Consider the following 13,633-nt stretch of genomic DNA (forward strand, 5'->3'; position numbering starts at 1 on the left):
ACGCTAAGCAGGACAGGAACAGTCCCTGAAAGGAGGGCTAAGGTCAGAGAAAATACACACAAAGGCAATAAAACCAATCACTGTCCCTTAAGCCTTGCTATAAAATACACCCTTGACACAGGCTAGATTAACCTCCTTGGAGACAGTGTCCAAATCGGCTCTAGAAAGCGTCCCTGGAGGTGGGAGTGCAGGTGGGGGGTATGACAGGAATGAGAAGAGAGGATAAAATGGGAATGCCATTTTAGAAGGGCACACGGGATGCTAAAGTGACATTTCCAGGTATCGTATGTACATCCTTGCCTGTGCTTCCGCAAGAGTAGGCTAGTGGAATCTTAAGCCCAGGGTCACAGCAGGTTCATGGGGAAACAGTGTCTTTGTAAGTGAAGAAGCCAGAGTAGTGCTTGCCACTCATCAGGGCTTGACAGACTCCTAAAGCATCGCTTGTTCCATCCCACCAGCAAAACCCTGACTAAAGCTTTCATTAAAAATTATTCTGCATCTCAAGCAGATACTGAAGCAGGAGGTTGTAATAAATTTCAACACTTTTTGACTCAACAGGAAGTCTCCTACTGTGAAAACTCAAATGTTGATTAGGTTCCCGGCAGAAGCTGACCTGTAGAGACCGAGAGTCAGCTGCAATTACCCTGGGCAGCAGGGGCCCGTTCTGGTTAGAGACCAGGGTATGTGAGCTCCCCTTGCACAGCTGGCATAGTGTGCAGAGCCTACATGCTGCAGCTGTCAGTTTGGAGAGGGACGGATCCCTCCTTTCCGTGGGCAGAGAAGAATTCCCCAAAGTGAATCATGAAAATGTAACCAGCAACTGATAATCTTCTTTCAAGTCTTTCTCCTGAGGTCACCTTAGTGAACCCTGGAGTGACCACCTCTAATACTCCCCATTCCCTTGCCTGCTTTATGTCTCTTCGTAGTGGTTATCATTTTATAATATACTAGATAATTTCCTTATTTTACTTATTTATTGTTAATGGATGTCTACTCCATTCCCCATCCCATCCCAATTCCAAATGTAAGTTTGTATTCCTAGTCTCTAGATGTTGATAAAATGAATGAAAAAAGGAGACCCCGGCCCCTGCCACCCCACCAACCCCAGAATATTTACATATGCCAGGCACTGAGCTAGATGCTGGGAGTATAGAGAGGAGCAAGACCAAGTTCCTGCCCTCAAAGAGCTCACAATCAGGAAGGCAGACCAGATAAGAGAGCCAAGTGTGTCTGTACATTGTGAAAGGTAACCCGACAGATTAACCACATAGGCTGTTGGGAAAATGAAGGGGCGCCAATCTAGATTGGGGAAACCTTCGGTGCAGTGACAGAGAAGGCTTACCAAAAGAATGCCCTTAAACTGGGTCTTAAAGGACAAGTAATTGTTACCCACTGGCTGGTGGGGATGGCGCTCGCCAAGGCACAGAGCTAGAAGAAACATGGTTCGTTTGGGAAACGGCTACTTTAGTATGGCTGGAGGGGAAATGTGTATGGTAAGCAGGAGCCCAGAGATCCCATTAGCCTTTTTTGGGGGGCTCTTCTGGAATCTTTGGCCATGAGGAAGGGCAAGTTCGGCGGCCATTTGACAAGAAATGTCACAAAGTCAAGTCTCAGCTGCATCAGCAGCAGCCCATGTGCTGATCTATGAATCATGAGTTAACCGAACATCATATCCCCCACAGGCAATCCAAGCAAGCCACCTGGTTCACCAAACAGGATGGCGGCCAGTGCTTGGAGGCGTTCACAAGCTCACCAGCTCTCTTTATCCTCTTTCTCTCCTTCAGTTGGTAAGGCTTGTGGTCATGAGACAGAGGAATGGCATTTCCGTCCTTGTCACACAGGACCCCTCTGGAGTCACCCACATTGGCCACCGTGAGGTCCTTATCTGATAGGAGAGCGATCAGACACGTTGTACCTGAAAAACCAGAGAGAGAGAGGCACTGTAAGAGGTTAGTGGTCTGGTGAGATTCGACCATTTCCTGTTGTTACTGGATTCTTTAGTCATTAAATCTGCTCCCGCTGGGTGAGAATTTAACTCCAGACCCTCCAGAGAATGACGGCTGTTCACTTCAACAACACTGATCAAATCTGACAGTCAATTTTCTTAATCATGTTAGGATATTACTGAAATAGGCTAAGATAACATTATCATTTCCCTCAAATCATTTTTGTTTCTGCTCCTCTTAATTTAAACACGTATCACATTTAAAAGGATTAGGAGAGAATCAAAATCAGTTTAAAGGTTCTGACAATTGATATATGTTTTTGGCTTCTCACTGGTGCCTCATTTCTGTGGAGTCCCCGTGGAAAGGGGTTGCATGGGCTCCCCAACTGGAGGGTCTCGAGGCAGTAAATGACAGAAGCTAACAGTCCAATCCAATGGCAGCGTGAGGAGCTGCCCATACAAACTTGTCTAGACAAAGTCTAGCACAAAGACTGGTAGCCAAAAACTGGTCAGCTCCAGGGTGTGATGGAGGCAGCCTATAATGGCAGAAACATATAAACCTACAGCGATGACCGAAATGAGATCTAGGTAGATGGGAGGTGGGGATAGGGAAGTCGGAGTCAGAAGGGAGCCAAAATGATGGCCTGCTTACCTGGAAATGATACAAGACACAACAGGCCAAGCTCTTTGCAAACCCTTCTTGAAATGAGAATGGATAAAAGCAAACCAGAGATGGACAGTCTGGTCCACCTGGGGCCTGGCCTTCTCTCCTGCCTGGTGTCCTCTGTCCAGTTCTTCCCTTTCTCCCTCCTCCCTCCTGACAGTGTCACTGAGTATGCAAATGCCTGCTGAAATGTACAAACCAGTAAGCTGTTGCTTCAAACTGTTAACACCTTTGTTGTGAAAACTATCCATCAATGTCTTCATTAATATTTCCCTCCTCATTTCAAAGGTCATATTCTACAACAGAATATAAACTGCATCTACACAGCTCTTTAGCCTTCACAGAACAATAAAGAGGACTGAATTCTTAAGTGGACATAAAGAATAAATACAGGTCAATATCAAGAGCAGGGAGAATGATGAGAATATTTAGCATATTGGGGTAATATTTTAGTTTGAAATTCCATTCTTATGCCTATTTAACTCAAAAGTGCCTTGATCAGAAGTGGAAACACATGAAATATTGGTTAATTCTGGATTTCTGATATGAAAAGCTTTGTGAAAGAAAAATAAAAAAAGACTAATCTTAGGGATTCCAAGCAAATTGCAAATCTTTTGCTTTTAAAAACCACCGTAAAAAGGAAAATGTAAACACAGAAACAATTCATATCATTCGAAAGCATTATTCTATTTTTGATATTAGCTGCCTTTTGGTTTTCAACCATTCTCACTTTGTCCTCGAGCCACTGATTGGGTTAACTTGTCTTACACAGTCAGAGACTATAAGGCACATTCACAAAGTCTGAAGGTGAAATAGAAACATTCTTGAATATTGCATGGCTTGGAGGTAGGGCATTCATAGATCTCTTCGAGCTGTCTCTTTGGCCCTCTTCACCTCTTTCCTTCTTACTCTGCACACTCTGGGAGACCATGTTCGTGACCTTGGCCTCCACTATCACCTAAGCCTGTGCCGTGAGCCTGGTTGACCTTCCTGAGGTCTGGATCAACTGGCATGGAGATGTTTCAATTTGCCTGTACTGCTGGGGATCCAGGGAAGGGCTCTGTGGCTGCCTTGTGAGAAGGGTGGGGGGATCCACCTGGCCCTGGGCCCTTTCCCCACCCCATTTCATTACAGCAGCTTTACACCGATCTGTTAGCTGTACTGAGCTGTCACGATAAGTCTTTTCTTAATAACAGAGGGAAGGGAGAGGTCATTCCTACAGCTGGAAAAAAAACCCTGAAATGTAATCGCATATGTGATTAGGAATCACTGAAGGCTTTTAAGCAAGATGGTGTCGTGATGAGATATGTGTTCTAAAAGATCGTTTCCGTGGCAATATGGAAGATAAAGTGGAACCAGGGAGAAAGAGATAATGAAGATCAGAATTAATGTAGTAAACAGAGATAGAGGGTAGGAGGCAGTTTTTTTAAAACCTGAAAGGAGAGGTCATAGAAAGTGAAGGAAATAAAGGAGAGGGGAACAAGTCTAGGGTAATGTCCTATTACCTAGATGGGGGGGAATTGGTGCTCCATAGACAAGGACTTCAGGGGATGTCTGCTTGGAGCTTCTGGGAGAGGCCTCTTCACTGAAGGAGACACAATGAAGAAAATGACCTACTTCTTTGGTGCAGTGTTGGCTCAGGTGTTTCCCAGAACTGTGGCAGCCATTTTGAATTATGAGGTGATATGCCTCAGGATCAAGGCACTCTGCTGCCGGTAGAGATATGCCTGAGTCCCTAAGATATCACAGAACTGCTGCACCAGCCTGAAATGGACTTGTTCTGTGAGACATCACAGAACAATATCTTCACTGCTCATGGATTTTTAGGTTGGATTTTTCTGTTCCTTGTAGCCTCCTAACAGGTTCAGGGACTTATGGTCCAATACGGGGGGGGGGGTGTCTATGGGCAGACTTCGAGTTACTGCTTTGATTTACTCACATGTTGTTGCACATACTTAAGACTCATGGCCTGCCAATTCCTTTGTCAAGGACACAATTCCATTGTGTCTGTGGGTAAAAATGATCTATCTCATGACGCGGATTTCATAAGTTTACTGCTTTGAAGCAGTGAGGACTGTCTCTGTTAGCACTAGAATCTTAGGCCTGGCCAAAACGGGTGAGGCCCAGATGGTGGAAGGAGAGCTGCAGGCAGGTTTTAGGATGGCTGAAATGTCACCGTTCCCTCTGCAGAAACCTGCCTGTACCCTGGATGGAGGCCCGAGCACAGTCTTAAAAAAAAACCAAACAAAAAACAAAAAAACCTGCTTGGCTGTAAGCAATTTATCGTTTAGACTTTGCAGTCGTGATTTGCAGTTGCAAGAGACAGTTTATAATGTAATTTTACTTTACTGAACAAACTACCTTGTTTCTGAAATACTCCAGAGAAACTTCGTCTCCGAGAGAAAATGGACAAAATCACCTTTTCTTTTGCTTGCATGGGAAAAAAAATGCCTCCCCAAATTTTGGCTACAAGTTTTGATATAAAAGGTTTATTCCACAATAGTACTATTTATACCAGGTCTGATAATTATTACTTCCTACCTCAGGCTGTTTCTATATTAACAATTTAATCTAGAAGAGAACATAATTGCAAATCTGGAAGGTATCTTGGAAATTTAACTTATGAACCTCACTTGACAGATTAAAAAAATGAAAAAAGCGAATTCACACAGACTAGACTTTGATTTCCTAAACGAGTGAGGTCTGGCAAGTTATTTAACTTTTAAGCCTCAGAAAATGGCAGCGCAATCCAGTTACTCAAGCTAGGAGTCACCCCTGTTTTTCTTGTTTCTTTCCCCCCCACCTCATTCCTGACTTTCACTCCTGCATTAAGTTCTGCCACTCTTACTTCTAAGGTGCATCTTAAACCCTGCCAGTGCTCTTGCTCTCATTGCGTTGATTCGGGTCCAAGCCACTGTCCTTTCTAAGTGCTGCTATTTCGGCAGTCAGATGAAAGAGTGGTGGCTACGTCCTGCAGGGTCTGGCCCCCACCTGAACTGTCCAACGTCATATAAAACTACTCTTTCCCTTGCTTTCCCTCCCTTCTGCTGCCCAAACATGCCAATCCTTTTGCTGTCTTCTGTTCCCTCTGCCTAGTATATTCTGTCTTTGACACTGGCTGACTATGCATATGGGATGTCTTAGGATGAGGGTGACATCATCAGACATATCTTCTCTGTTGGGGTGGATCTTATCTCCTCTTTGCTTCCCCCATTGCCCTCATAACATGCAACTGTGCAAATATCTTGCATATTTATTTAAGCAATTTAATTAATGCCACTCTTGCCCCACACAATTAAACTTCACAAGGGTAAAGACATTGCTTGTTTTCCCTACTACAAAGCTGAGGCCTAGAGCATGGCAGTTACTCAATATTTGCTGAGTAAACAAATTAATAGATGAATGAATAAATAATCACACACTGTCTCTTTGATTCTGATCTGACATAATGCTAAGCTCCTCCTGACTTGCTCTAAACATGTCCACCTAGGTCAATAATACAATGCACACCACCTCCTAGATGCTGCCACATCAGGGAGATGCTCAACTATAGCAAAATATATTTCACAGATGGATTGAAACATGAGGACTGTCCTATACAGGTATAACCACTTTCACAGGCACACTGACCATAATTAGAAAGAGCTTCCTGCCCAGGCGTGTCCCGAGTTCTTCCCTCAGGCCCAGGCTCCCGGTCCAATGGAAATGAAACATGGGTAGGGCTTCTATTGTCACCATGCCCCCCAAAGCCATGGCACCTTGAGAAGTGATGAAAGTGCCTCATGGTAGTCACTACACGTACATTCCGTGTCTGCTTCTAACCTCAATTTGTACGTAAGCAAGTCAGGATTCATGTTGTCCTGTCAATTCTTGTCTTCTTTAGGGAGAACCCACAAATGCAAATTAGTCATTAGTCTATTCCTCTATACCAGCAATCTTGCCTCTAATTTCTGGCAGGCAGACAAAGTAAAGGCACACAAGAAAATCTTTTCTAGACTTACCTAAATATTCTGGTTGGGTAATGTTGGGCACTTCATTCCCTTGGTGAGTTGAATTTGAGAAAATGTAAATCCTTTTTTGTTCTTTTAAGTGGACTCACATCTAGCATGGAACTCATGACCCTGAAATTAAGACGTGGGCTGAGATCAAGAGCTGGACGCTTAATCCACTGAGACACAGGGGCGTCCCGAGAAAAATGTAAATCCTACTGGAGCTTAAGTAACTTGGGTTAGTTCGGGCATCTTTGGAAACCCTAGCTATCAATATTTTTAAAACTTAGTTTAATTAATAGCAAAGTGGTAATAACAATTTGCTCAGCGCTATAAACGTCACAGAGTGGCTCACAAACACGCTTATAGTTGATTTCCTGACTCGTCAGGGTAGGTGAGGGGCAGGCATTATTCCTCTCTTTGAGCAGACAGGAAAATGGAGCTCAGAGACTTTCAGTGTCTTATCCACGGTGACACCGCTCAAGGCATATATACTGAGTGACTGAGTGACTGAAAAACCTGGCAGTCCAGAGAGATAACTCTAGTAAGAACAATAGACCTTACAACTGAAAATTTTCATTATAATGCCTAACACTTACTTACATTGTGTAAGTTGATCTGCACTACCCTTTGAGATCAGGCATAGCTGTCCCCATTTTCCAGATGGGGAACTAGGTCTTGGGTAGGATAACAAGCCAGCCAAGTCACATACCTGGGCCATCTGACTCCACTTTTAACAATCAGCACCTCTTCTTGTTTGAAGCTGTTCTCCTACTCCCAGAAGTAAAGATTTCCATGACCCGTTTCTACATTTCTGTTTCGAACAGTCTCCATCAACTCACCCCCTTTTACAGTGTATACTTTGGTGCAAGTCACAGAAAAGTTTGTGAATCAGGAAAAAAATTTGATCATGTGATATGAAGTTCCCGTAATAGAACTGGGGCTGTATTCACTTAAACGAAGCTGGCACAGTGAAAATTCTCAATAACAAGCAATCAGGAGGCAGCCAAAGCTGTCTGAAATAAAAAACAAGTGGCTGGGATGAGTTGACCTCTAGGTCCTTCTCAACTTTAGTATTCTGCTGCTCTTGAACTGGAACTACAAACTCCAATGCCTCCAGGGAAGTAGGCCAGGTATAAGAAACAGCTCGAGGCCCTCTTGGAGAAGCTTTATCCTATCCTCCTCTCCTTCTGAAGGGTTTTCTACCCTAAGAGAGGGCCGGCAGGAGGATAAGGAACAAGGGACCTCGGGTGTCGATGTCAGGTGCACAACATAGAATGTGCTTGGGGTTTGCGGGGAACACACGTGAAAGGGGGCAGCAGGTCCTCAGCAGTGAAGGTCACTGCCATGTAAGAATGCACGCCCCTGGTGAACAGTTCTTCAGATTTTTAAAAAAATATTTATTTAAATAACCTCTACACCTGATGTGGGGCTTGAACTCACAACCCTGAGATCAAGAGTCACATGCTCCTCTGAGCCAGCCAGGAGCCCCTTTCTTCAGATTTTTTAAGGGAAGCCATTACTATGGGAACTCTTCTGATTTTTAAGATTTTTATTTATTTATTTGACAGAGATAGATCACAAGCAGGCAGAGATGCAGGCAGAGAGAGAGGGAGAAGCAGGCTCCCTGCTGAGCAGAGAGCCTGATGTGGGCCTTGATCCCAGGACCCTGAGATCATGACACGAGCCTGAGGTAGAGGCTTAACCCACTGAGCCACCCAGGTGCCTGAACTCTCCTGATTTTTAAATGTTGGCAGCTTTTATTTAAAAAACCAACCAACCAACCAAAGAAACAAACAAACAAAAAAAACCCAAAAAAAATCAGTGTAAGCCAAACAAAAGGCAACTGTGGCCAAAAGATTCTTTGACTCATTAGATTAACACCCTCTTTTTGGGCCAGGATGATGCCTTCCTTATTCCTTGGTGTATATACATATTTTTAAAATCAGAAAGTCCTTTAAAAGAAAGTGTTTCTTATGGTATTCCATTGTGGTATTCTATAATTGTGCTCTGTACAGACCCCAAACGCTAAGGGTGATGTTAAATACTGAGGGGACATGAGATGCTTTCCCAATACGTACTGATGGGAGCATCAGTATGACTCAAACTTTGGACTTCGTAAATATATATATTCTAACCATGTAAATATTCATACACTTATTTTAAAAATGTATTTTAAAAAATATATATATAGGCAGGGTTATCTAGGTAATGAGATTTTAGACTACATTGTTTTCTTGATGCTTTTTTGTATTAAGATGAACACGATGTGTCATTGAAAACCAAAAGGTACTCACAACACTTCCGGAGCAGATCCGCTGCGTAAAGAAAGTATACAAGACATAAAACAGGAAAAGCAGAGCTGACAATCTCGGGATAGGTGGAAACAAAGCCCAGGAGAATACCAGTGACCATGGTGACAGCAGCACTGCCCACAGACGAGTTCAAGTTCAGATTCAAATTCTACCACCAGTGACTATCCATCAATGAGTCAGTGACAGACAAGCAAGCCTCAGCTTGCTTGGGTCCCGCACCTCCCCCACTCCCTGTCCAATAGCCTCACCTTATCTCTAGCAGAGCTACCTTCAACTTCTAGTCAGAGCAGAACTACCTGCCCTGATGCCAATCAAAGCACATTACCCTCTATCCTTTGCGCTCCCCACCCCCACTTTCTGTATGCCCACAGCTGTGATCTAAAAATTGGAGTCACGAGGGGCACCTGGGTGGCACAGTTAGTTAAGCATCTGACTCCTGGTTTCAGCTCTGGTCGTGATCTCAAGGTTGTGAGATGGAGCCCCATATCGGGCTCTGCTCAGTGTGGAGTCTGCCAAAGTCTCTCTCTCCCTGGGGCTCCTGGGTGGCTCAGCCAGTGAAGCATCTGACTTGGGCTCAGGTCATGATCTCAGGGTCCTAGATTGGAGCTTCGCATCATCTCTTGCTCAGCAGGGAGCCCCCTTCTCTGTTTGCTCCTGGCTCGTGCCCACTCATGCTCGTGGTTGCTCTCTCTCTAATAAAGAAACAAAAACTTAAAAAAAAAAAAAAAAAGACTCTCTCTCCCTTTGCGCCCCCTCAGACATTCTCTCTCTAAAATAAATAAATAAATAAATAAATAAATAAATCTTTAAAAAAAGATAAAAATTGGAGTCTCGAGAATCTTTATTTTCTGAAACTCACCTTGCCACAACATTTCTTTTCTTTTTTTTTTTTTTTTTAAAGATTTTATTTATTTCTTTGTCAGAGAGAGAGTGAGCGAGAGCGAGCACAGGCAGACAGAATGGCAGGCAGAGTCAGAGGGAGAAGCAGGCTCCCTGCGGAGGGCAAGGAGCCCGATGTGGGACTCGATCCCAGGACCCTGGGATCATGACCTGAGCCGAAGGCAGCTGCTTAACCAACTGAGCCACCCAGGCGTCCCGCCACAACATTTCTTATTCGAGAGACACTGTAGTTATATTTTTTCTTTGAGTGGGAATAGGAGGCTGGGCAGAATGGAGAAAACCAGCTAGAATGAATATGGTTCAGGAGCCTTGTTTCATAATGCTCCAGGACATGCTTCCACACAATGCCACATAGTGACTCCCCTCTGTGACATCAAGTCTTTTGTAAAAGTAAAAGAGTCATTTTTTCTTTAGGGAGCAAGAGATTGGGGGTGGGGTGGAAAAGAGGTCACCAGCAGTAGGGAAGGGGAGGGGAGAAGGGGACACACACACACACACACACACACACACACACACACACACGCAGCTGCATGAGAGAGAGGATTTCAGTGAAGGTGCTAACCGCTTAAAGGCCTTTCGATGTATGCAGCATAGGAAAACCAACACATTTATAGGATGAGGAGAAATAGGTTTATCTTGTAAAGTTTTGACAACGAATGTTAGCTCAGTAACATTTCCAGATTCCAGAGCCTAGATGACATGAGGGCGCAGTGACTGACAGAAATTTATTGGTAAGCACCATATTGGAAAAAGAGCAGCGAAGGCAGTCATGAATGATAAGATCATTGCCAGTGGCGACTTCCAGCCTCCACCTCCCACAGCCACCACTGTGCTGAGCCCGGAAACACAGATTAAGTGCCAGGAGTTTGTAGATAAGACTCCCCGGCCTCCATCCCTGTCTGCATAATCTTAAAGTTTGACCTGCCCAGAGCTTGTTCTCTGGTCTTTCTCGTAACAATTAACGCCACGGCAGAGACAGACCTGTCAAGGCCCGTTTGTTGTCTGGAAAACTAGAGTGAGCGCTAATCTTGCCTTCTTTATTCCTGTTCTCTCATCTACCGCCCGAGTCCTCGTAGGCCCAGATCTCAACTCCCTCAGACACAGTCCCTCTTCACAGTTGTGTTAATGCACATAGCTAGGCGGGGAGAATCACCATTCATTCGGCTAACTCCATGCTCAAAGTTATTGAATTAATACTAATTAATGATTCATACTAAAAATCAAAAGTTCCACTGTTATGAGTCTTACAGCAGTAATGAGCCTGAAAATTATTTTACACCCCGAGACCCGTGAGTAGGAGGTGTTTGGAAAGAGATCTATGTGTGTAGGGAGGCTTTCACCAGCCAAGGGCTGAGAACTACCACATACTGACCATTTACTGTGAGTTGGGCCCTGTGCCCAGTCCTTGGTATATGTAATTTCTTTAATCTTAACAGCCTATGAAGTACTATTACGTCCATTTTGCAGATGATAAAACTGAGATTAAGGGATTAGTTCAAGGTCCCACAGCTAGCAGTGGCAGCACTCAATCAGTGTGTTGGCAGAGAGTCTGTTGTTTTCAACCTTGAGGCAAGCTGTTGCTAGCCCATATTTAATGTTTTGTGCAAAGGAGAAAGACGTATTTCTTCCCTGAGACATTTTACCACCATCTCCATAAAATCACTAAAATACATATTCCGGTTGAGAATGACCACAGTGTGAACGGTACCTCTTAGAGCCATGGAGTCAAACCTGCACGACGACATGGGGAACCCTGCTTCTAGGCCATACCCTCCCCCACCCATCCTGGGAAGAGAGCCAGTACAGGAGAAGGCCACGCAATGAGGAATTCCAGCAGAAGGTTACATGAGAGGGTTTCTGCTTCACAGAGACTGGTAGGAGCCCCAAAGACAACCTGAAGAATGAAATATCATTAGCAACAACTCTAAGGCCAAATGTGGGTGTTAACTGAGGATACATCAAGGACTTCTTCACTCAGGATCTGAAGTACTAGTATGGCAAACTATCTTTACCGGTTTCCAAAGGGAGGAAACAGGGACACACCTGTATATGCAGGGAGGCTTATGGGAGTCCCTGGGCTGGGCACAGACAGAAAGTGCCTCCAAATTGCACCTTTCTGGGTCCCCCTTTGCAACCCAAAGCTGCCTCAACTCTCCCTCATTCATTCTAGAGGGCAGAACAGCAGGAATAACATTTTACGAGAAAGAGGTCTATTACAAATTGCGAATATTCCATTTCCTGAGATTTTTGCCTGAGCAAAAATTTCACCCATTGAGTTTGACACTGGCTGAACGTGAGCCGGTCAACTTGATGACAAATTCTACTATTTTAAGCCCTAGTGCTATGTAGTTTAATTCTAGATTTAGATATACTCGGGTTCTTCCTTGGTGAACATATAGTAATTAATAAAATGACTGGATGGAATAAGAAACAGTGTATAAGTGCCAGAAAGGTTTTTTCCACAAATGAGGTGTAACATCCTAAATACAAAAAATAATCAATTTAATGGGGTGGGGAGAGGTCACAATTCCAGCTTTTAGAATCTGATGGAATATTCTTTAATTGTCACACTTCACTGGAGTTAAAATATAAATGTGTTGTCTGTTTCTCTTGAATGCCGTTTTGAAATTGAAATATTCTTCAACTTCACTTTCAACTACTGTAATAATAATCTTTATTTTACCCTTGAGTGTGGTCTTATGGACACCCTTCTAATCCTTCCTTTTCAGTTAAGTATGAACATGTTAAAGAGAGTTGGTTCCTATTAAACTTGTCACATACATTGGGGAGTCTTAGAAATCCCTAGTAGGCCTTCTAGCTACAAGAGATTTCATCTAGACTCACAGGGCATGACTATTTTGAGGTACAAGTGAGCAGACAAGCTTTTGTGTTGCCTACTTCTCCTAACTACTGCTGACATTTAGTTATGATAGCATGCTACTGAACTTAATTTATAATTAAATTATCACATACTGGATCCTAAGTCCAGTATCTTTCAATGATAAATAAAGTGAATTTCATGGTTGATTCTTCCTCCATAAGCCAGAGAAGCACTGGCTACATATTTTCATATCTTCACGTTATATGAGAATTCTTCAGTGAGTTTTCTCACTTCTCTTTAGGGTTCCCAGCAAATTACAAGTACTATCTCTGCCTCTTTATGAATACCGTGGAAGTGGATATAATAGAACTTCAGAAATTGAGCTTTACAAAAGGACCTTTGCTTTTTAATAAAAGGCAGAGAGGAGGAAGGTGGAAAGAGAAGAGGGGAGAGTCGCAGCCCAAGTCTTCTAGTGCTTTAACCACAAATTACTTTTTTTTACTTCTTTTTCTCTTAGTGTAGAATCAACTCCCATTCCTTTGGTTTCAATGAAAAACAAACCAGGCCTTTCAGTTTATTCAGTTATCATTATTTAAATTACCATAGAGCTATAAATCTATTTACGTATTCATGTGTTGGAAGAATGCCATTTGCAGATAGCCACTGAAATTCCTGTCCCCTCTCGTGTACATGATCCCCCCTTCATTCAGTCTGTGGCACTTGTCTAGGATTAGGATGCTGTGGCCAAAGTGTAAAGAGAAAGTGTAAAGAGAAAGAAGTAGTCATGTTTAGCTTTCGAGCTTTAAAGAGACTATGGAAACTCACAAGGAAACAGTATTCTCAAGAGAAAAATCTTTTTGAGTATCCATCAGCCCAGGTTCTGGACTAAACTAGAGGCATTGAAGATGGAGCAAACAGCAAGCTTTCCTGCCCATGAGTCCTCCCTTCCCGCCACCACCCCCACCACTAAGGTTGGCCAAGTGGTGGGGGAGGGGAGGA

At 43.5% G+C, this 13,633-nt stretch overlaps 1 protein-coding gene across 1 annotated transcript in view; it reads right to left on the bottom strand.

Moving 5' to 3' along the window:
- PPM1L (protein phosphatase, Mg2+/Mn2+ dependent 1L) overlaps positions 1–13,633 on the bottom strand; it is a 287,016-nt gene that overhangs the window by 6,959 nt on the left and 266,424 nt on the right. Inside the window, exon 3 of the mRNA XM_059391630.1 lies at positions 1,754–1,915. Coding sequence (XP_059247613.1) covers positions 1,754–1,915 — 162 coding nt within the window. The remainder of the gene's footprint in view (positions 1–1,753; positions 1,916–13,633) is intronic.

This window comes from Mustela nigripes, chromosome 2 (assembly GCF_022355385.1).
Source record: "Mustela nigripes isolate SB6536 chromosome 2, MUSNIG.SB6536, whole genome shotgun sequence".
Lineage (NCBI taxonomy): Eukaryota > Metazoa > Chordata > Mammalia > Carnivora > Mustelidae > Mustela > Mustela nigripes.